Source organism: Gnatocerus cornutus, chromosome 7 (assembly GCF_029298725.1).
Source record: "Gnatocerus cornutus isolate USDA-ARS CGAHR chromosome 7, icGnaCorn1.1, whole genome shotgun sequence".
NCBI lineage: Eukaryota > Metazoa > Arthropoda > Insecta > Coleoptera > Tenebrionidae > Gnatocerus > Gnatocerus cornutus.
In genome coordinates, this window is record NC_142239.1 from 11,433,288 (window position 1) to 11,459,150 (window position 25,863).

The 25,863-nt window shown below is 29.9% G+C and overlaps 1 protein-coding gene across 1 annotated transcript in view; it reads right to left on the minus strand.

The window, feature by feature from the left end:
• Window positions 1–25,784, minus strand: part of LOC148170976 (kielin/chordin-like protein) — a 58,406-nt gene extending 32,622 nt beyond the window's left edge. The window contains exon 1 of the mRNA XM_088041037.1: window positions 25,679–25,784. Within this exon, the coding sequence (XP_087897163.1) occupies window positions 25,679–25,745 (67 nt within the window). The 5' untranslated portion in view covers window positions 25,746–25,784. The remainder of the gene's footprint in view (window positions 1–25,678) is intronic.
• Between the last annotated feature and the right edge of the window lie 79 nt (window positions 25,785–25,863).

The following is a 25,863-nucleotide window of genomic DNA, read 5'->3' on the forward strand; positions in this document are numbered from 1 at the left end:
GGATGCCTATTTAGAGATTTAATTTGAAAATGGGGACACTTCTCGTGTTTTAGTAATGTGTGGAAATAAAGAATTTACAATTTTTAATTATTTTGTCCCGGCGCATCCACCATTTGGTAAAAAAACATTATGTTTTTTTATTTACCGGAGTTTTTGCTCTATAATTTTTTTCTTTGGCACAAATAATAAGCAAGTCTAAATTAGTAATTTCTGTAAATTTGAATTTTATAGCATTAAAATTACGGAAATTACAATTTTAACTAGAAAATAATGATAGATTTTTGTTGGGCCTAAAAATAAAAATTTCTAAAGTCTGTGTTTGTTGCTCTAGAATTTTGAAATTTGGCACAAATAATAAACAAGCCTAAGTTAGTAATCCCTAAAAATTTAGTTTTCATAGCATTAAAATTACGAAATTTACAATTTTGACTAGAAAATAATAATGGATTTTCATTAGGCCTAAAAATAAAAATTTCTAAAATCTGTGTTTGTTGCTCTAGAATTTTGAAATTTAGTGCAATTAATTAGCCTTAATTAGTAATTTCTGCAAAATTTAGTTTTCATACCATCAAAATAACGAAAATTACAATTTTAACTGGGAAATAATGATGGATTTCTGTTGAGTCTAAAAATAAAAATTTCTCAAATCTGTGTTTTTGCTCTATAATTTTTTTCTTTGGCACCAATAATAAGCAAGTCTAAACTAGTAATTTCTGTAAATTTTAATTTTATAGCATCAAAATTACGGAAACTACAATTTTAACTAGAAAATAATGATGGATTTTTGTTGGGCCTAAAAATAAAAATTTCTAAAGTCTGTGTTTGTTGCTCTGGAATTTTGAAATTTGGCACAAATAATAAACAAGCCAAAATTAGTAGTCCCTAAAAATTTAGTTTTCATAGTATCAAAATTACGAAATTTACAATTTTAACTAGAAAATAATAATGAATTTTCATTAGGCCTAAAAATAAAAATTTCTAAAATCTGTGTTTGTTGCTCTAGAATTTTGAAATTTAGTGCAATTAATTAACAAGCCTTAATTAGTAATTTCTGCAAAATTTAGTTTTCTTACCATCAAAATAACGAAAATTACAATTTTAACTGGGAAATAATGATGGATTTCTGTTGAGTCTAAAAATAAAAATTTCTCAAATCTGTGTTTTTGCTCTATAATTTTTTTTCTTTGGCACCAATAATAAGCAAGTCTAAACTAGTAATTTCTGTAAATTTTAATTTTATAGCATCAAAATTACGGAAACTACAATTTTAACTAGAAAATAATGATGGATTTTTGTTGGGCCTAAAAATAAAAATTTCTAAAGTCTGTGTTTGTTGCTCTGGAATTTTGAAATTTGGCACAAATAATAAACAAGCCTAAGTTAGTAATCCCTAAAAATTTAGTTTTCATAGTATCAAAATTACGAAATTTACAATTTTAACTAGAAAGTAATAATGGATTTTCATTAGGCCTAAAAATAAAAATTTCTAAAATCTGTGTTTGTTGCTCTAGAATTTTGAAATTTAATGCAATTAATTAACAAGCCTTAATTAGTAATTTCTGCAAAATTTAGTTTTCATACCATCAAAATAACGAAAATTACAATTTTAACTGGGAAATAATGATGGATTTCTGTTGAGTTTAAAAATAAAAATTTCTCAAATCTGTGTTTTTGCCCTATAATTTTTTTCTTTGGCACAAATAATAAGCAAGTCTAAACTAGTAATTTTTGTAAATTTAAATTTTATAGCATCAAAATTACGGAAACTACAATTTTAACTAGAAAATAATGATGGTTTTTTGTTGGGCGTAAAAATAAAAATTTCTAAAGTCAGTGTTTGTTGCTCTGGAATTTTGAAATTTGGCACAAATAATAAACAAGCCTAAGTTAGTAATCCCTAAAAATTTAGTTTTCATAGCATCAAAATTACGAAATTTACAATTTTAACTAGAAAATAATGATAAATTTTTGTTAGGCCTAAAAATATTTTTTTTAAAAATCTGTGTTTGTTGCTCTAGAATTTTGAAATTTGATGCAATTAATTAACAAACCTTAATTAGTAATTTCTGCAAATTTAGTTTTCATACCATCAAAATAACGAAAATTACAATTTTAACTGGGAAATGATGGATTTCTGTTGAGTCTAAAAATAAAAATTTCTCAAATCTGTGTTTGTGCTCTAGAATTTTGAAATTTGGCACAACTAACAAGCAAGTCTAAATTAGTAATCCCTGCAAATTTAGTATTCATAGTATCAAAATTACAAAAATTACAATTTTAACTAGAAAATATTGATGGATTTTTGTTGAACCCAAAAATTAAAATTTCTTAAATCTGTGTTTTTTGCTCTAGAATTTTGAAATTTGGTATAAACAAGCTTAAAGTAGTAATTTCTGCAAATTTAGTTTTTATAGCATCAAAATTACGAGAATTAGAATTTTGACTAAAAACTAATGATGGATTTTTGTTGAACCTAAAAATAAAAATTTCTAAAATCGGTGCCTTTAGTTTTAAAATTTTGAATTTTGGCACAACAAGCAAGTCTGAATTAGTAATCTCCCAAAATTTAATTGTCGTATTATAAAATCTACAAAAATTACAAATTTTATTAGAAAATTTTAGACTTTCCGTTGGCCCTGAAATTTCTCAACTGTAACTACGAATGTTGCAACTAAGAAATTAATTTTATCTAATGGAATTGTCCACTTTTCATGGACAATTATTGGACGCCCATTTATATATTTAGTTTAAAACTCCAGAAAAGCGCCAACTTCCTCCACGCCTCGTTTTGCAAAGTGTGAAAATGGTGAATGCGCCCAGCTGCAGTCTGCATTTAATTATAACAATTCCAGCCGTTTTTTCATTTCCTTTCGTCCAAACTTCGTTATCTACGTTTCACAAAACAGGGATAAAAGCGCATTACAACAACGTATTACATTTCACTTCCTGAAATATCTAGTTTACGAGTTTATGATACATAATGTAAAGTTTTGGCAACCGTCTCACATTCTCATTCCTCCACAGCGCGATATTAAATTTTGATTTACGCCGATTCTAATTGTTCCAATAAAATCCCTTTCCTTTATTCCCGAAGAAAAAACCGTAATCTCCCGGAAATGGAAAGGCATTATCTCGTCCTTCGAACTCGCGTCAGTTGCACTCGTTTATTCCGAAAATGTTGGAGCATTTCCGTCGATCCTCTGCTCAACACAAAACGATGTTAAATTTTAAACGATGGCGCTTCACTTTGAAAAATTGCCGTGTGGTTTGACAAGTAGGGAAACTATTTTCACACGTGTGTTAAGTTTTTATGCGCTGCAATTTTACGACAAATTTCAATGTAAATGTGAGACAATGTTGCTCTGATTTCTATAGAGTCGAGGTGTCAAGAAAGTATGCGCAATTTTCTCGCAGATCGTCGGCGGAAATACACATTTCTTCATATCACGTGTTTTATCAGTCACGCCAGACAAGCAGAAATAAGACAGAATTAAATTAGAACGTGCGAGCTCGTATTTTTTTCATCTTGATGTCGTTCTCCCGGGACCCATTTGTTGTAGTGTACACAATTATTTGTGTAGAACTGTCTAAGAGGATCAGATAACATAATCCTGATATATATGGATATAGGCTCGAAGTCCTTTAGGTCCCGCGGGAACTCTGGAGATACCAGGACAAATAACTTGGAAAAGTGGAGGACGCAACTCTGTTACGAAGTATCGACGCGAATTTTTCTCAATTTTAACAGTTTGAGGTGAGTATATGGAGTATTCCGCACCAAATCAACCACTTTTGACCCCGACTTTATTTGAAAGTTTTTTTATCTTTTTCTACTATATAAAAAAACTTTCTTATATTTTTATATATATTTTATATAAAAAATACAAAAAAAATTTAAGATGATAAATTTAATAAAATTTTCGATTTTTTTTGAAAGAAACGTTATTTTCTCGGTGTTCATCATTTTTTATTTTATATTTTATTTTCTCAAAAAAAACATTGATTAATTCTGCAATCATTCCCGCATTTCCCAGAGTGAGCCAATTTTTTTTCTATTTTTTTTAATTAATTGAAAAAAACAATTTAATTTGAAAATTTTGTATTTTTATTTTTTCCTAAAAGCTTTGTTTATACAATAAAATAAATGCAATTAAACAATTTTACAATTTTATTTTTTAGTTTCATTTTACAAATATAACGACTAGAATTTATGTTGCAAACATGTAATTAACATTCAATAATTTTGAAAATAATGCACCAATCATTTATTACTTTCTTCTCTGGCAAATATGTGGAAATAATCGCAGAATTAATTGAAGTTTTTTTTGATAAAATAAAAATTTGCGAACTTTGAGAAAATAACAATTTACAATTTTTAATTATTTCGTCCCGGCGCATCCACCATTTGGTAAAAAAAAAAATATTTATTTATTTATTTACCGGAGTTTTTGCTCTATAATTTTTTTCTTTGGCACAATTAATAATAAGCAAGTCTAAATTAGTAATCCCTGCAAATTTAGATTTTATAGCATCAAAATTACGAAAATTACAATTTTATCTAGAAAATAATGATGGATTTTTGTTGAGTCTAAAAATAAAAATTTCTAAATCTGCGTTTTTAGCGATAGAATTTTTAAATTTGGTACAATTAATAAACAAGTCCAAATTAGTTACTCCTGCAAATTTAGTGATCATAACATTAAAATTACGAAAATTACAATTTTAACTAGGAAATAATAATGGATTTTTGTCGAGACTAAAAATAAAAATTTCTAAAATGTGTTTTCAGCTATAGAATTTTGAAATTTGGCACAATTAATAAAAAGGTCTAAATTAGTAATCTCTGAAAATTTAGTTTCCATAGCATAAAATTACACAAATTTCAATTTTAACTAGAAAATTATGATGGATTTTTGTTAGGCCTAAAAATCAAAATTTCTAAGATTTGTGTTTGTTGCTCTAGAATTTTGAAATTTGGTCCAATTAATAAACAAGCCCAAATTAGTAACTCCTGCAAATTTAGTGTTCATAAAATCAAAATTACGAGAATTACAATTTTAACTAAAAAATAATGATGGATTTCTGTTGGGTCTAAAAATAAATATTTCTAAAATCTGTGTCTTTTGCTCTAAAATTTTGAAATTTGTTATAATTAATAAACAAGCCTAAATTAGTAATCCCTCCAAATTTAGATTTTATAGCATCAAAATAACGAAAATTACAATTTTAATTAAAATATAATGATGGATTTTTGTTGGGTCTAAAAATAAAAATTTCTAAAATCTGTGTTTTTAGCTATAATATTTTGAAATTAGGCACAATTAATAAAAAAGTCTAAATTAGTAATCTCTGGAAATTTAGTTTCCATAGCATCAAAATTACAAAAATTTCAATTGTAACTAAAAAATTATGATGGATTTTTGTTAGGCCTAAAAATAAAAATTTCTAAGATTTGTGTTTGTTGCTCTAGAATTTTGAAATTTGGTCCAATTAATAAACAAGCCCAAATTAGTAACTTCTGCAAATTTAGTGTTCATAAAATCAAAATTACGAAAATTACAATTTTAACTAAAAAATAATGATGGATTTCTGTTGGGTCTAAAAATAAATATTTCTAAAATCTGTGTCTTTTGCTCTAAAATTTTGAAATTTGGTACAATTAATAAACAAGCCTAAATTAGTAATCCCTGCAAATTTAGATTTTATTGCATCAAAATTACGAAAATTACAATTTTAACTAGAAAATAATGATGGATTTTTGTTGGGTCTAAAAATAAAAATTTCTAAAATCTGTGTTTTTAGCTATAATATTTTGAAATTAGGCACAATTAATAAGAAAGTCTAAATTAGTAATCTCTGGAAATTTAGTTTCCATAGCATCAAAATTACAAAAATTTCAATTTTAACTAAAAAATTATGATGGATTTTTGTTAGGCCTAAAAATAAAAATTTCTAAGATTTGTGTTTGTTGCTCTAGAATTTTGAAATTTGGTCCAATTAATAAACAAGCCCAAATTAGTAACTCCTGCAAATTTAGTGTTCATAACATCAAAATTACAAAAATTACAATTTTAACTAGGAAATAATGATGGATTTTTGTTGAGCCTAAAAATTAAAATTTCTAAATCTGTGTTTTTTGCTCTAAAATTTTAAAATTTGGTACAATTAAAAACAAGCCTAAATTAGTAATTCCTGCAAATTTAGTTTTCATAGCATCAAAATTACGAAAATTACAATTTTAACTAAAAAATAATGATGGATTTTTGTTGGGTCTAAAAATAAAAATTTCTAAAATCTGTGTTTTTTGCTCAAAAATTTTGAAATTTGGTGCAATTAATAAACAAACTTAAGTTAGTAATTCCTGCAAATTTAGTTTTCATAACAGCAAAATTACGAAAATTGCAATTTTAACTAGGAAATAATGATGAATTTTTGTTAAGGTTCTACGCTCCCCATATACTCGTATATGGGCTACGATTTTTCGTTTTGAGGCGCATTTTGGACTTTGAAAAACTGCTCGAGTTTTGTATGTGTGCGTCTCAGGGAAAACTATGGATGTGACATCTTCGAATTTTAAAAAAGTGAAAGATTTAACTTTAATTAATTAAAAACTGAAAATCCCATTTTTCGTTTTTAAGGAATATGAAGTTGAAATGAAATTTGGGTCAACTATTAAGCAAGTCTAAGTTAGTAATTCTTGCAAATTTAGTACTCATTGCATCAAAATTGCATCAAAATCATTTATTATTGTATAAACAAAGCTTTTAGAAAAAAATTAAAATACAAATTTTTTAAATTAAATTATTTTTTTCAATTATTAAAAAAATAAAAAAAAATTGGCCTTCTCTCAAATATGTGGGAATAATCGCAGAATTAATTGAAGTTTTTTTTGATAAAATAAAATAAAAAATGGCGAACTTTGAGAAAATATCGGTTTTTTTTCAAAAAAATTTTATTGAATTTATCATCATAGTTTTTTTGATTTTTTTCTGAAAAGTACATTACAAATCAAAAATTTTGAAAAAAAAAGTCCCAATAAGTTAATTTTTGAAAAAGTTATAGCTATTTGAAAATATAAAAATCATTTTTTGGAAAAACTTTTTTTGGGTTGAGAACGAAATTATGAAAAAATTCTGAGAACTGTTTTTCATGGGGTAGAAAAAGTTGAAAAACTTTCAGTCAAATCGAAAAGTGTCGAGGTCAAAAGTGGTGGATTTGGTATGGAATATACAGGGTCCGGCAACACTTGTGTCCACCCCCAAAATCGTCTTTAATTTTAAAGATAAAATTTTGAAAATTTGCATACGCTCATAGTTGACAAAGCTCTAGAAGCTGACGTAAAAATTTGTTTTTTTTATCACGGTTTGGTTGGCGTCGCGACGCCTAAGAAGTATAATTTTTAGCGATTTTTGAGTTTTTGCGGAAATATACGCGAATTCAATTTTATTTCAACATAACTGTGGTACAAATATCTGAGTTTTTATTTTAAATCTAATGCAAATTGTGTTTAAAATTTGCGAAAAAAACGTTGCTTTATCAAGTTAGTTTTCAAAATTATGACAGTGCAGCGGCAATCTACGTTTACACCAAAATTTCACAAGTCACTTCACTCACTTTTATAAAGGTTAATTTTGATTACCACGGGCATGTTGCACTTTATGGACACCAGAAATCGTTAATTAACATCGACAAAGTGACAATTTCACCAAGTAACACTTTTGTTACAATCTAAAGCGAGCCAAAGAATAGATGTCATTTGTGACACAAGATGTTGACAGATGGGTGTAAACGTAGTTCCCAATTTTGACATAATAAAATTGGAAACTAACTTGATAAAACAGCATTTTTTCCTCAAATTTTGAAGACTATTTGCATTGAATCTAAAATAATAACTCAGATATTTTTAACATATTTATATTGAAAAAAAATTAAATTAGGGGTTGATATCACAAACCCTCACAGTTACCTAACAATTACATTTTTAAGGCGTCGCGACGCCAAAACTATCAGTGATAAAAAACAAATTTTTACGTCAGCTTCTAGAGCTTTGTCAACTGTGAGCGTATGCAAATTTTCAAAATTTTATCTTTAAAATTAAAGACGATTTTGGGGGTGGACACAAGTGTTGCCGGACCCTGTATACAGGCCGGTTAAAAACTCTAGTTAATGAAATTTCCCGCTCGCCTTCTCGGCGCATATTTTTAATAAAATCGCCTTTCTCGCCTCGTTGCTTTTATTCGTCGACTCTTTCCATCAACTCCGACATCCTACAGCAAATGGATAGAGTCCATTAGAGCGTGTAATACTTATACCGGCAGAATATCAAGTAAGCTGTGCAGTTTGCGCGTGCCGCCATTAGTCGCAGGCGGCCATGGATATCGACAGCACATCGCAAATCGCGGCGTGCCTTGCATTAAAAATTCGAGTGCGAAAATTAATCTAAACATGGCGGCGTGACTTTTATATGTCATTCGGTGACATTTAGCGGGAACCTTTAAAGGTTTGCCAACATAATAAAACGGAAAAGGACGCCATTAATCATCGAGTCTTGATGATAAAGTTAGTACGGTATCGTCGCGCGTCATTTGCAGATTTTCACTCGGATGTTCATTGAGCACGGCCGATTTACTGGCATTTCGGGGCGGCAAGTGGAGTGGAATGGCTGACTGACTGAGAGTACAGATCAAAGGTGGTTTTGCATTTTAGCACGTTGGTCTTAGCGATTCTCACACTGATTGAAGAGTTGGCGTATAAGCACAATAAAAACAAATTTGTTTAATAGCGAAATGTTGCTACATGATGGGTCAAGGTTTTTAAGGTAACTGTCATGAAAATGTTGTCAAATTTCATTTTTATTCTTAATTTGACCGCTTAGCCGTTTTCGCGAAAATAATCCAGAAATTTTAGTACCTAGGTACATTCTAAAAATAAAAATTTCTAAAATTTTTCTGCTTCGCTCTATAATTTTGTAATTTGGTACAACGAATAAACATATCTTTAGTAGTAATTTTCCCAAATTTGGTTAAAATATTATTAGAATTACGAGAATTACAAATTTAACTAGAACATGTTGGAATCTTCGCTTGCCCTAAAAATAAAAAAAATTCTAAAAATTGTTCTTTTTTGCTTTATAATTTTATAAATTGGCACAATAAATAATCATATCCACAATAGCAATCTCTCAAAATTTAGTCCCAATTGCATCAAAATTACCAGAATTACAAATTTAACTAAAATATGTTGAAATCTCCGTTTGCCTTAAAAATAAAAATTTCTAAATTATTTTTGTTTTGCTTTATAATTTTGCAATTTGGCACAACGAATAAACACATTTTTAGTAATAATTTTCCTAAATTTGTTTAAAATATTACTAGTACATATTACAAAAATTAGAAATTTATCTAGAACATGTTGGAATCTCCGCTTGTCCTAAAAATATATATTTTGCTCCTTTGCTCTATAACTTTGTAATTTGGCACAATTAATAAGAAAGTTTAAAATAGCAATCCCTCCAAATTCAGTTCAAATATCATCAAAATTACGAGAATTACAAATTTAACTAAAATAGAACCAAAATAAAAATTTCTAAAATTATTCTTCTTTGTTCTATAATTTTGTAAATTGACACAATTAATAATCGTATCCATAATAGCAATCTCCCAAAATGTAGTTCCAATTGCGTTAAAATTACAAGAATTACAAATTTTACGTCTACGTTTCCCTTAATAATAAAAATTTCTAAAATTGTTGTTCTTTGCTCTATAACTTTGTAATTTGGCACAATTAATAAGCGTGTCCTAAGTAACAATCTTCATAAATTTGGTTTAAATAACATTAAAATTACCAAAATTACAAATTTAACTAGAATAAGTCCGGATTTTCGCTCGCCGTAAAAATAAAATTCTCTAAAATGTTTTTCTTTTGCTTTATAATTGTGTAATTAGGCACAACAAATAAACACATTTTAAATAGCAATCTCCCCAAATTTAGTTCAAATATCATTATAATTACGAGAATTACGAATTTAACTAGAATATATTGGAATCTCCGTTTGCCCTAAAATAAATTTTCAAATTAAATTTGTATTTTCCGTAATTTTGATGCTATTTATTTCAAATTTTGGAAAATTGCTATTTAGACACACTTATTAATTGTGCTAAATTTCAAAATTATAGAGCAAAAGAGACAAACTTTAAGAATTTTAATTTTCAATATGTATTAAATTGTTCAAATTTTCATATTAAATTTGTAATTCTCATATTTTTGATGCTATAAGAACTAAATTTAGAGAAATTACTGATTTTAGTGTGCTTATTAGTCGTACCAAAGTACATCAGTATTATAGAGCAAAAAAAACATATTTTAAGGATTTTTTTTATAATACGAACTAAAACTCCTAAATCTATAGTTCTTGTACTTTTAAAGGTACAGTGATTAAATTCTGTCAGATTATTTATTAACAAATACTTGCTGTAAAGTGTGCCAGCATACAAAATTTAAAAATTTCAATCAATTTCTGCAAAAACTTTTTTTTTAGTTTAGAATAAAAATTCGAAATAATACGGAAATTGCAATTTGAGACAATAACACAAAAATAATAATAGTACAATCATCACAAATGCTCGTAGTTTTTTGTACAAGCTGAAATATCTGATTTTCATCGAGGCTAGGCTGAGCCTTGTTAAAATATTTTCATAAATCTAAATTTTTTAGAATAGTCTGTGCGACTACCTGTTAACAACTGGAAGCTCATTCCAAAAAAACTCTCCCAACGGCATCATCTCCTTGTTTGCGCCGTAAATGAGACTTCCATGCTTTCAGAGCAGTAAGCAATTGTATTCTAATACTGCATAATTAATTTCCACTGCAGTTGACACTCTTCCATCAAAAGTCTGGGGTGCGATTTTGTTTCTCGATCGAAGTGATAAATTATCACTTGCGATAAATGTTATTGCGTAGCTTTTAAACTTTTGTTTGCATTTGGTCTTTGTATATAAGCTTATTAAATGTTCAAAAGTTTACAATTACCTTAATTTTAAGAACTTGTAACTCAGAATTACGATTTTGAACTTCTATTTTGACATAAATTTCGAGGTTATGTCTCCAACATTTATCAGTTCATTCAGAGCTGGTGAGAAAATATCACTCTATGAAGACTTGATTTTGTGACAGAATCGAGAAGTGTGACAGAAATGTAGCATCTTAACCAATCAGCAAACGAGATTTTATCGCTATCGAGTTTTTTTCGATAGAGAAACAAAATCGCACCCCTGGCCACCAGCACTTCCGCTCTGCTATTTCCTTTGTCCCGAATCAAAAAATCAGTTTTCTTTTTCCGTACGGAAATAATTAGAAGAGGGTTCGTCGTCTTCAACAAAAAAGAAAATTCAGAGGTGGGGGCGCACAATCGACTCTCGGACAATTAATATGAAAGAACAAAAGGCAAGACCGCTCGACCGGGAAATATCTGACTATCTGCAATCTGACAGACGCCAACTTCTGAATGAATATGTGGCACTTTCGAAGGCTTTTGTTGTACCCTGTAGATAACGACGGAGTTTTTGGAGTTTAGTTTGCAAGAAATGACAGGATTTTAGCTTTAGACTGTTGGTATTACGTTTCGTTAAGTTGGAATGAAAGGATTTGTGTGATTTTATAATCTCGAAGTTGCGGGGATTTCCAGGTCAATCCCGGATCATCTAAGAACGCCATTTTTAAGTTTTAATTGGCGAACTTTCACTTTTACCGGCAATTGAATCTTGAGAAAATGGTGGATGCGCCGGGTTCCCGCCAAAACTGCTCCCCCTTTTAATTTATCGGATCCGCATTGAATTTTAAATTAAAATTTAATTAAAATGGATCCGATCAACTACAATTGGAGTAATTTACTGCCGTCGACGCCCGATAATAAATACCCATCGCGAACACTTCCAGAGAGGAATTAGCGCGCCATTTCGCCGGACAATGCACAACAAGCTCTCGTGTTCTTTTCCAGGCGATGCGTGCAGGTAGAATTCCGAGACGATCATCAGTCACGTAACGACGACAGTGACGGATAACGACAGCGTCGATACGCTAATTTTCGCTATTACGGATTGTTCGAATGTGTTCGGAATTTCGCCGAGACGGAGGAATTGGAAGTGAAAATTAGAAAATGGAGTTTTTTATTCGATTTGGCAGACGACGGACTTGGTACATTTGTACGCTCATTAGTCTGGAAACATATGGAGAGCCGGAAATAAAGGTTGATTAAGTTTACTTCCATCGCTTGTTATACAAATAACTAAAAGTGGTGGAGGCGCCGGGACAGACATTCATACAGGGCGATTCTTTTCAATATTAATCAAAGGCGCCGTTAATTAATTATTCTTAATTGTACCAAATTATAAAATTGTAAAGCAAAGATTTTTTTTAATTTCAAAAATTACAAATTTCGTTAGAATATACAGGGTCAGGCAACACTTGTGTCCACCCCCAAAATCGTCTTTAATTTTAAAGTTACAATTTTGAAAATGTGCATGCGTTCATAGTTGACAAAGCTCTAGAAGCTGACGCAAAAATTTGTTTTTTTATCACGGTTTGGTTGGCGTCGCAACGCCTACGAAGTATAATTTTTAGCGATTTTTGAGTTTTTGCGGAAATATTTGCGAATTCAATTTTTTTTCAATATAACTGTGAAACAAATATCTCAGTTTTTATTTTAAATCAAATGCAAATTGTGTTTAAAATTTGCGAAAAAAACGTTGTTTTATCAAGTTAGTTTTCAAAATTATGGCAGCGCATCGGCAAACTATGTTTATACCAAAATTTCACAAGTCACTTCATTCTCTCTTATAAAGGTTAATTTTGATTAACACGGGCATGTTGCACTTTATGGACACCAGAAATCGTTAATTAACATCGACAAAGCGACAATTTCACCATGCAAGACTTTTGTTACAATCTAAAGCGAGCCAAAGGATAGATGTCATTTGTAACACAAGATGCTGACAGATGGGTGTAAACGTAGTTCCGAACTTTGACGTAATGAAATTGGAAACTAACTTGATAAAACAGCATTTTTTTCTCCAATTTTGAAGACAATTTGCATTGAATCTAAAATAACAACTAAGATATTTTTAACACATTTATATTGAAAAAAAATTAAATTAGGGATTGATATCATAAACCCTCACAATTAATTAAAAATTACATTTTTGAGGCGTCGCGACGCCAAAACTATAAGTGATAAAAAACAAATTTTTGCGTATATATATTTTTTTTTAATTGTTTGCTTTATAATTTTTTAATTTGGCACAACTATAAGCATGTCCAAAATAGCAATTTCTCTAAATTTAGTTCAAATCGCAACAAAATTACAAGAATTACAAATTTAAGTAAAATATGTTGGAAATTTGTTGGCCTTAAAAATAAAAATTTCTAAAATTGTTCTTCTTTGTTCTATAATTTTGTAAATTAGCACAATTAATAATCATATCCACAGTAGCAATCTCTCAAAATGTAGTTCCTATTGCATCAAAATTACAAGAATTACAAATTTAACTAAAATACGCTGAAACCTCCGCTTACCCTAAAAATAAAATTTTCTAAAGTTGTTTGCCTTTGTTCTACAGTATGTCCACGGATTGAGTTCACAAAAATGTTTCTTTTTTATTTTACAAAAAAATGACAAAAAAATAACATTTTTTGCTTATTTCAGAACAGATAAATTTATTTCATTAATTAAAATTTCAAAATTATTAGTTTGTACTCTTAAAATTAATTTTTTCATTATTTTTATTTATTAAATTTTGTAATCGTATTTAAATAATAGCAGGCTGTGGATTCACAATATCAAATAGTGCGTTAAAGATTAAAAAAAAATTACCCAATAATGTGTAAGTATTAAAAAATTGGAAAAGAAATGTAATTGCATCCTTAACAATAATTGAGAAAATTCGAAACAGTCTTGAAGAATTACGAGTTAGAATTTAACTATGGGCTAAAACAGGTAATAGGTCAATCAAATAATGGAAATTGGGTTTGAGTTAAGGAACAAATTTCATTACTTTGACATTTTTTGCAAAATTAAATATTAAAAAGTTCTTCGTTATTTTTTGTTTGTTTCGATTTTACGAACACAGCTTGATAATATTAAAGTTTTAATTAAAGATTTATTTATTTTAAAATAAGCAAAAATTATTATTCCTTTGTAATTTTTTTGTAAAATGAAAAACAACGTTTTTTTTTTCTCTTGTGAACTTAATCCGGGAACATACTGTATAATTTCGTAATTTGGCACAATTAATAAGCATATTTACAATAGCAATCCTCTAAAATTTAGTTCCAATTGCATTAAAATTACAAGAATTACAAATTTAACTAAAATATGTTGGAGTCTGCCTTTGCCCTAATAATAAAAATTTCTAAAATTGTTGTTCTTTGCTCAATTACTTTGTAATTTAACACATTTAATCAGCGTGAACTAAGTAACAATTTCTATAAATTTGGTTTAAATAACATTAAAATTGCGAAAATTATAAATTTATGTCGGGATTTTCGATCGCCCTAAAATTAAAAAAAAAACTAAAATGTTTCTCTTTTGCTCTGTAATTTTGTTATTTAGCACAACAAATAAACACATTGTAAATTACAAATTTAACTAGAATATGTTGGAATCTCCGTTCGCCCTAAAATAAATTTTCAAACGAAAATGGAAGTTGATTAAGTTTACTTTTACCGCTTGTTATACAAATAACTAAAAGTGGCGGAGGCGCCGGGACAAACATTCATACAGGGCGATTCTTTTCAATATTAATCAAAGGCGCCATTAGTCAATTATTCTTAATTGTACCACATTACAAAATTGTAAACAAAGATTTTTTTTAATTACAAAAATTACAAATTTCGTTAGAATATATGTTGTAAATTTAGCCCTAAAAATATTTTTTTTAAAACAGTTTTCTTTATAATTTTTTAATTTGGCACAACTATAAGCATGTCCAAAATAGCAATTTCTCTAAATTTAGTTCAAATAGCAACAAAATTACGAGAATTACAAATTTAACTAAAATATGTTGAAATCTCCGTTGGCTCTAAAAATAAAAATTTCTAAAATTCTTCTTCCTTGTTCTATAATTTTGTAAATTGGCACAATTAATAATTATATTCATAGTAGCAATCTCCAAAAATGTAGATTCTATTGCATTAAAATTACAAGAATTACAAATTTAACTAAAATATGTTAGAGTCTGCGTTTGCCCTAATAATAAAAATTTCTAAAATTGTTGTCCTTTGCTTTTTAACTTTGTAATTTAACACAATTAATAAGCGTGTACTTAGTAACAATCTCCATAAATTTAGTTTAAATAATATTAAAATTACGAAAATTATAAATTTATGTCGGGATTTTCATTCGCCCTAAAACTAAAAAAAAATTCTAAAATGTCTCTCTTTTGCTCTGTAATTTTGTTATTTAGCACAACAAATAAACACAATTTAAATTACGAATTTAACTTGAATATGTTGAAATCTCCGTTCGCCCTAAAATAAATTTTCAAATGAAAATGGAAGTTGATTAAGTTTACTTAAAATTACAAGAATTACAAATTTAACTAAAATATGTTGTAAATTTGTTTGGCCCTAAAAATAAAAATTTCTAAAACTGTTCTCTTTCGCTCTATAATTTTGAACTTAGGCGCAACTAATAAGTAAAACCATATAAATAATTTCTTGAAATTTAATTGTCATAACATCAAAATTACGAGAAATATAAATTAATTTTGATGAACCAGAACCAGAAAGGCCACGAATAGTTTATCCGGCAAAACCGCATCGCCATTTGCCATATTTGCCCTATTATTTTTCGCTGTTGTCACAAATTGCATGAATTCCCGTCCCATTCAGCGTTTCTTGCAAAAACTCGATGAAATTGCCCCAGATAGTTCCATCCACTGTGGAATTCGGTTATTATGTCGTAAATTACGTTGCAGCTTCGTCGTCACATTTTGCATCAGTTTTGATTTATGTCCCGCACGGTGCGCACTTTTCCCCGATCACTGCCTGACTGAATTCAATTAACAGTAATAAAGTACAAGCAATGAAGGTGGTAGTCTTGTACCAAAAACCGCTTTATATCCGGATACTACGCCATTAAACCCTCGCTGGCATTAACTCGTAATCGCGTACAGTATTCAGTGAACAATTTCGCCGAGCTAATTAAATTTCCGCCAGTTTTGTTCGAATTATTGATATATTTATATCGGGCATTATCAAATTCGGGAAGCCGATTAGGGATTCAGAACAAAGTCGCTCTAAATACACGCGATATTTCAACTGGGAAATTGTTTCAACGATTAATCAAACTTCACAGCGGCGTGGTTACATTAAAATTCGCTAAAATGTGGCTTTCGTAACAATTTTTCAAAGTCGCTTTGTCCCGGAGCAAAAATCACGATTTGTAAATAGCGAGAATTCCAATCCTGCGCCACTTCCACGTTATAGTAATGAGATTTGACGATGACAACGAGTGCTCATTCCAGTTCCAGCAGATTACTTTAAAGGGACATTCATTACATTAATTAATCGATGGAACGGCGTTTAGTTAATTATGTTGGCATTACTGAACACGGAATGACGCAGTGCTCAAAAACTGACATAATGACCCTTGACGTGCACTTTGCAAAAAATAACTTTCCACTTTCATAAAAATTCATTTCCACTTTGCTAAGGATAACAAAGGGCTGGCAATTAACCGTTGCAATAATAAGAATGAAATGCAAAGAGTGGCTGAAACCAGCCGTGTTTTGTCCTATTGATTCCAATCGTAAAGTTTGATTAATATGGACGAGTGCTCGAAACCGTATTTTCATATAAACTGGTTTTCCGGTCAGAGTTTATGTAAAATATAAACGTTGATTTATCAATTGTTGGTTAAACGTGGCAATAAACACGTTTGGCCACCATTTTTGTTCTTTTATTTGCTATTATTTTGTTAATGGATGTGGGAGCAAACCCCAACTGACACTCCGCTTGCGATCATTATAGTGCTTTTGGTGCTTCAGATATTTACAGAAAGAGATACGTTTCCAAGGCGCTTCCACCATTCTTAAGCTTCGGTTTGTGTCGATTTGTAATTTTTGTAGTTTTCGTTTTGATTTGGATTTTAGGAAGTTAATTATTCTGGCTCAATTATTAGAATTGGAACATTCCAAATAAATTGAGCAAACAGGACTAATTTTAGAAATTTTTATTTTTGGAGTGAAGTTAATATTTAAAAATTTCCAGTCAATTTTATAGTTCCCGTCATTTTGATGCTATAACAATTAAATTAAAAAAGATAACTAATTTTGATTTAGTTATGAATTATATAAAAAAATATTTAGTTTTCATGACATCAAAATTACGCAAATTACAATTTTAATTAGAAAATAATGATGGATTTTTGTTGGTCTAAAAATAAATATTTCTAAAATCTGTTTCTTTTGCTTTAAAATTTTGAAATTTGGTACAATTAATAAACAAACCTAAATTAGTAATTCCTGCAAATGTAGGTTTGATAGCATCAAAATTACGGAAATCACAATTTTAACAAGAAAGTAACAATGGATTTTTGTTGGTCCTAAAAATATATTTTTTTTAAATCTCTCTTTTGCTCTAGAAATTTTTGAGTTTTAGCACAATTAATAAGCAACTTTAAGTTAGTAATTTCTGCAAATTTAGTTTTCATAGCATCAAAATTACGGAAATTACAATTTTAACTAGGAAATAATGATAGATTATTATTGGATCTAAAAATAAAAATTTCTAAAATCTGTGTTCTTCTTTCTAAAATTTTGAAATTTGATACCAATAATAAACAAGCCTAAATTAATAATTCCTGCAAATTTAGGTTTGATACCATCAAAATTACGGAAATTACAATTTTAACAAGAAAGTTATGATGGATTTTTGTTGAGCCCAAAAATAAAAATTTCTAAAATCTGTTTTATGCTCTAAAATTTTGAAATTTGGCACAATTAATAAACAAGTCTAAATTAGTAATTCCTGCAAATTAAGGTTTGATAGCATCAAAATTACGGAAATCACAATTTTAACAAGAAAGTATCAATGGATTTTTGTTGGTCCTAAAAATATTTTTTTTTAAATCTCTCTTTTGCTCTAGAAATTTTTGAGTTTTAGCACAATTAATAAGCAACTTTAAGTTAGTAATTTCTGCAAATTTAATTTTCATAGCATCAAAATTACGGAAATTACAATTTTAATTAGGAAATAATGATGGATTTTTATTGGGTCTAAAAATAAAAATTTCTAAAATCTGTGTTCCTTTTTCTAAAATTTTGAAATTTGATACAATTAATAAACAAGCCTAAATTAGTAATTCCTGCAAATTTAGGTTTTATAGCATCAAAAGTACGGAAATTACAATTTTAACAAGAAAGTAATGATGGATTTTTGTTGAGCCCAAAAATAAAAATTTCTAAAATCTGTGTTTTATGCTCAAAAATTTTGAAATTTAGTACAATTAATAAACAAGTCTAAATTAGTAATTTCTGCAAAATTAAGTTTGAGAGCATCAAAATTACGGAAATTACAATTTTAACAAGAAAGTAATGATGGATTTTTGTTGAGCCCAAAAATAAAAATTTCTAAAATCTGTGTTTTATGCTCTAAAATTTTGAAATTTGGTACAATTAATAAACAAGTCTCAATTAGTAATTCTTGCAAATTTAAGTTTGAGAGCATCAAAATTACGGAAATTACAATTTTAACAAGAAAGTAATGATGGATTTTTGTTAAACCGAAAAATAAAAATTTCTAAAATCTGTGCTTTATGCTCTAAAATTTTGAAATTTGGTATAATTAATAAAAAAGTCTAAATTAGTAATTTCTGCAAATTTAGTTTTTATAGCATCAAAATTACGAAAATTACAATTTTAACTAAAAAATAATGATGGATTTTTGTTGAGCCTAAAAATTAAAATTTCTAAAATCTGTGTTTTTTGCTCTAAAATTTTGAAATTTAGTACAATTAATAAACATGCCTAAATTAGTAATTCCTGCAAATTTAGGTTTGATAGCATCAAAATTACGGAAATCACAATTTTAACAAGAAAGTAACAATGGATTTTTGTTGGTCCTAAAAATATTTTTTTTTAAATCTCTCTTTTACTCTAGAAATTTTTGAGTTTTAGCACAATTAATAAGCAACTTTAAGTTAGTAATTTCTGCAAATTTAGTTTTCATAGCATTAAAATTACGGAAATTACAATTTTAACTAGGAAATAATGATGGATTTTTATTGGGTCTAAAAATAAAAATTTCTAAAATCTGTGTTCTTTTTTCTAAAATTTTGAAATTTGATACAATTAATAAACAAGCCTAAGTTAGTAATTCCTGCAAATTTAAGTTTGAGAGCATCAAAATTACGGAAATTACAATTTTAACAAGAAAGTAATGATGGATTTTTGTTAAACCGAAAAATAAAAATTTCTAAAATCTGTGTTTTATGCTCTAAAATTTTGAAATTTGGTATAATTAATAAAAAATTCTACATTAGTAATTCCTGCAAATTTAGTTTTTATAGCATCAAAATTACGAAAATTACAATTTTAACTAAAAAATAATGATGGATTTTTGTTGAGCCTAAAAATTAAAATTTCTAAAATCTGTGTTTTTTGCTCTAAAATTTTGAAATTTAGTACAATTAATAAACATGCCTAAATTAGTAATTCCTGCAAATTTAGTTTTCATAGCATCAAAATTACGAAAATTACAATTTTAACTAGAAAATAATGATGGATTTTCGTTGAGTCTAAAAATAAAAAATTCTAAAATCTGTGTTTTTTGCTCTAGAGTTTTGAAATTTGGCACAACTAATAAGCAAATTTAAATTCATAATTCCTGCAAATTTAGCTTTCATAGTATCAAAATTACGGAAATTACAATTTTGTAGAAAGTAATGTAATGATAGATTTTTGTTGGGCCAAAAAATAAAAATTTCTAAAATCTGTGTCTTTTGCTCTAGAATTTTGAACTTTGACACAATTAATAAGCAACTCCAAATTAGTAATTTTCCCAAATTTAGTTTTCATACCATCATAATTACGAAAATTACAAATATTTATCAATTTATTATTAAAAATATTCTTTGAATTTTCAAAATTTTTTTTAAATTCTCTTTGAATTCTCCTTAAATTCTGTCTCGATTCTGATTGAATTTTTAAAATTCTGTTTATTATCCCAAAATCTTCGGATTTTCTTCAAATTCGGTCTAATTATTCTCAGATTGGTCCTCAAATTCTGTGTAAACTTTCTAGATTCTCCTTAAATTTCCAACATATTTCTAAATTATTTTTAGATCCTTTCGACTCTCTTCACATTTTTTCTTATATTCTTCAAATTTTCTTTACATTTTCATTATTAAAAAAATTATTAGAGCACTTCTCCTTTAAATCCGCCCCTGTATTGATTGGCCAATTCAAATCCATTTATATTGCAGTGCATAAATTTTTTATCAACCTGAAAATATTGTGTGTATTTAATCGAGATTTATTATTCCAAACCATGGAATTTGTTTCCACATTAAACTATCAATTTTCCCCAATGTGGCAAAAAACCTCATAAAACATAAACCGCAAACAGATCTCCATTAAAGCATAGAAATTACATTTGTAGATTACAAAACTAAAGTCAGACACAAAGCTGTAATCCACTGTTCTCTGTTTGTACCGACAATAATCAAATTAACCTGAAACTTTTATTTAACTTGGTGATAATGCGCCGTGCTTCTAATACACTTTACTTTGACGTGATTTTATTTAAAATTCGCATTTTGTAACTCAATTTGCCTGATTATTCCCTGCAAAAAAACTCCCTTTCACTGGACTCGCACTTGTAGGCTTTCCTCGACATATTCAACAGCCAATATTGCAGTAAGTTGCATTTCCGGACTTCGCCAACATTGAAAACACATCGATTTCCAATACGGCCGGTTCGAATTTCGCGCAAAAAACTCGCCCAATCGGACGCCAGGCGCGCTTTTTGAATCCACAATAGCCTTGATCGAGTTGATCGGTGTTACAATAGGCCACTTTTGTGCGACGGAGCGGTAAATCCACACCTGAATGTGAGCGTTTACCATTAATTATAATCTGAAATGTGATCGATCATTTTTTGCTGGTTGCGTGTGTGGCGCCCTTAATTGACATCAGATTTTCATGAAACGTCAAAAGGGGTGAGTTATGGACGAGATTGGAACAATTGGTTTGGGATAAATATGGCCCGGACTAGTGATAAGAAAAACGAAAAATGGGGAAAATGGCGGATGGGCGCCGCGGCGGTGTGTTTCTTATTATTCTCTTGAAACTTCCGCATTAATTACCCCCCAAACAATCGGCGGGGTTTTTCGTCTCGACCCGAGCGGTTTAAGTGCAGGCAATTAAAAGTTTTGATCAACTCTCATCTCGAATTGTTCAAGACACTAATGAAAATTACATTGGCGAAGTCTCTTGATTTTTACCTGAAATCAATTTTAAAACGGGCAGGTTACATTCGTCGTTATAATGGTTGAAATGCAGCGACTCCGTAATGAAAGAGGGAAGCCAAGCTTCGCCAGACTCATTAGTGTAATTCACGTTTTTAGACTTTTTAATGAGTTTGGTTTATACTTTAAACATGAGTTGAGTGCTAGAAGAGCTGAACATGCAGCTGGAGATTAATACACCGACGGAACAGGAAAAATTGGCGCAGTCGGTAGGATTGATTATAGATTATGTGGAGCGGTGCGTTAATAATTCTTTTAGATGTGTTTTTATTACCAGAGAAAATGAAAAACATTTCAGAAATGGCGGTTATTGATAAACGCTGTTATGATCATTGTTTACAATTTTTACAGAACGGAATTAATCTATCATGAGCTATTTACAATAACACTGATATATTTCGGAGTTACGGTCAAAAATCGTTAATTAAACATTCATTTCGAGCACAATTTATGCTTCGTTTGTGTAATTTGTTTTTCAGCGGCCGTTCATTAAACAATTTCATGCACAAATATTAAGCGGGTACAAACAGCTGAAACGCAAAATTTGTTATGAATTAATTCCGAAAATTGAGAAAAAGCGGAAAATTATCGCGGCACACTAACCCAGCAGCTTCATTTAGAACCCCTGAATCTATTTCTAGTATCAGTTTCTCACTACCTGTAAAATTTTCCGAAAAAACTCAAATTGAAAATCTCGAAATTTTCTATTTCCCGCGTCAAGTGTCAGCTGTCAACAGTGCCAAGTTGAGACGTACGTCAAGAGACCTGTCCTATCTTTAGACACACTAATTTTAAATATTAAAAAACACAATAACAGAGTTGTGAGTGTTAAAACAGAGTTCAGATTCTTTATTCTAAGGCAGAAATTGATAAAGAACGTATTTTTTGCTTTAATTTTAACCAAAAAATTTCACGAGAAATAAAAATTTTAAAAATTAATTAAAAATTAACGGAGCGTCGGATCAACAAAACTTCAACGGATTCTTGTTTCTGGGGTCTAAATTGATGAAAAAAGTCGGTTTCAAAACGATTTTAATTTTCGTCGAAATCGTCAAAAATCCATGAATTAACCCCTTTGCTCTTTTTTTGACCACAAACACGAAAGTTTTCAGATCAACACAAAACTTTGCACACGGTATCATTTGGTACTTCTGAATCCATTTCTGGTATCAGTTCCTCGCTACCTGTAAGATTTTTTAAGAGAATTGGAATTAAAATCTCGAAGATTTTTATTTCCCGCGTCAAGTGTCAATTGTCAACTGCTTCAAGTTAGACATACGCCAAGAGACCTGTCCTATCTTTAGACACAAATTAATTAAATACAATTAAAAATACGTTCTGAATTCGACTTTAGAGCTCATATTCTTGTTCCTGAGGCCAAAATTAATAGAAAACATGTTTTTAAGAAATTTTTGCTTCGTTTCAAAGTTCCTGACCTAACCTCATTGGTGTTGTCATCCTAATGACATACAAGTTTTTAGATCAACACGAAACCCTGCACACAGCATCATTTGGTACTTCTGAATATATTTCTGGAATCAGTTCCTCGCTATCTGTAACATTTTCCGAGAAAATTCAATTTGAAATCCTCAAAGAAATGTGCGTGCTGCTAAGTTAAGACATACGGCGCAAGCCTAACTTCAGACCTAAAGTTAAAAAAATATAAATTACACAACAACCAGAGCTTGAATCTCAAAACAGAGTTTGGATTCGTTTTACTGAGGTCCAAATTGATGTAGAAAGTATTTTTTTGCTTTCATTTTCGCCGAAAAAATCAAGTCAAATAAAAATTTTAAAAAATTAATAAAAAATTAACAGGGCGTCGGATCAAAAAAACTTTGACAGATCCTGGTTCCTGAGATCCAAATTGATTAAAAAAGTCGGTTTCAAAAAGATTTTATTTTTTGTCGAAATCGCCAAAAAACCTGAAAAACATGAAAGTTTTCAGATCAACATGAAATTTAACACACCGCATCATTTGGCGATTCTCTATCCATTTCTGGTCTCAGTTCCTCGATATCTGTGAGATTTTTCGAGAAAATGCAAATTAAAATCTCGAACATTTGATTTCCCGCATCGGGTGAAATGTCAACAGTACCAAGTTAACTGAGACATACGGTAAACACCACGCGCATGCCTAACTTCACACCAAAAGTTATAAATATTAATTGCACAATAACTGACGCTCGAATCTAAAATCGGAGTTCAGATTCTTTTTCCTGAGGTCTAAATTGATGAAGAGAGTATTTATCTGACTTTATTTGCGCCGAAAAAATTAAGACAAATAAAAAGTTTTAAAAATTAATTGAAAAGTAATGGAGCGTCGAATCAAAAAAACTTTCACAGATTCTTATTCCTAAGATTCAAATTGATAGGAAAAATCGGTTTCAAATAGATTTTAAGTTTTGACCAAAATGCATAAACTAACCTGTTTTGTGTTTTTTGAGTGAAAGACATAACGTTTAAGAGTCTGATCAACATGGAATTTTGTTCACAACAGCATTTAGCACTCCTCATGCCATTTCTGTTGTCAATTTTTAAGTTTTTCCAAAAGAATTTATTTTTTCGAAAAAATTCAAAATGCGTGTATAATTGGTTGCCTATCTTCAAACGCAAAAAAATGTAATCCGATTTGCTACAAAATAATCTGTTTTTAAGGAACCCTTTTGGCGTTTTTGGGTAAAAGATCACCATGAAACGGTGCGCACAATTTATGCTTTCGAGAAAATTTGAATTAACAATTTGGAAAGCAATTGTCCATTGTTGAGCCCCGCTAAAAATTACAGGCGATAATTCAAATATCCAAGCGCCAAACATAAAAAGTGCGAGGCTTTCCGTAATTTCCTCATCGATTCTACCTCCATAAAGCGAGATATTTAGGTAAATTTTCTCGTTCCCGAACATTAAACTGTTTGAAAAGCTGGCATGTTCCTAAATCACTGTCAGCAGGGTCTTGATCGATGCCAAGGAATTTGCGAACACTGTTATGTGCATCAAAAGAAATATGTGCTTTCAAACCCAGCCCGTCCTAAAACTCGAGTATTTCTGTTATTCATTAAACGCTTTGATTGATTTTCCTAAAACCCCCAAAGACAAAAAGTGGAACAGTGCGCCTCCAATTGAACGTGACATTCCCCACGGCCCCATAATATCAAAAATCCATTTGTTCCGACTTGTGCAGATTGCTGATTGATTGAAAGCATCTGTAAAGCGTCGACTTGAAAGGTTTAAGCGTGTGGAAGCTCTCCAAAACGAACAAATTTTGTTATAAAGTGCGCATTCGAACAAAAGTAATTGCGACCAAATCGATGATCAAACATCGGCGACATGTAAAAGTTTGCAAAAGAAATTAAAAGGAGAAATTTTTTCCCTAGAAAAGGTCTCATCTCGGAAAAACGACAAAAAGTTACGTGGAAATTAATTCCCGATATGCTTTTTGTTGACATTCCGTGTTATATGAACGCATTAAAACCAAAGTGTCAGACAAACTTTCCTAATTACTCAAAACTTCAGAAAAGTTGGGAATATCGCGAAACTAACGCCACATTGAGGCGGAATTTGTTGTGCGAGCGCATTAAGTGACGATTTTTTAGACGTGGGCATAAATATGCATGACCGAGTGAAGCGATTTTTTACATGTTCGCTGTCAGGGCGATAATTACTGCAAATATTTTCTGAAATAATATTCGCGATCGAAAAAGACAAGGAATTCGAGTGTGTGCTCGGAATGTAATTATTAACAAAAGGGAAGAATTTTCATACAAGTATTTCCACCCACTGAAAAATTGTAAAATTGCTTTTGCAACAAAAGCAATTGAATTAACCTGAGAGTTTTATTTAACTTTCCGGGAATTTTTAATTGGATGCGAGCTCGAATTTATCCCGGCGCCTCCACCAAATTTCACCCCAAACTATGACACAATTCCCTCATTTCCATTATCCCCACACGTCCTAAGTGTGATATTCGCCAATTTCCCCAACTTTCAGCACTTTAATTAGCCCGATATAAACAGTTTTAATTAACTCAGTATTAACTTGAAGTGAACTCGCATTTTTATGCACCGTAAATAAGAGGAAACTTAATTAAAATTCGATTGTGTTGCATCGGAAACAACTCTTTGTTTAAACGTGGAAAAAATGATGTAGGCAACTTACCGGCGCCGATGCGAGCGCTTCCTTCCAGAGCGATGGTAAAAACGATGAAAAAAGCGAGCGCGTCCATGATAGGTCGCACACGTCCACACCACTGGAACGTTGGCGCACCACTAAAGCTACAGGTGCAGAGCGTCGCGACGTCGCTTCAGGGGCTTGCGCAACGAAGCGTTGGACATATCATAACG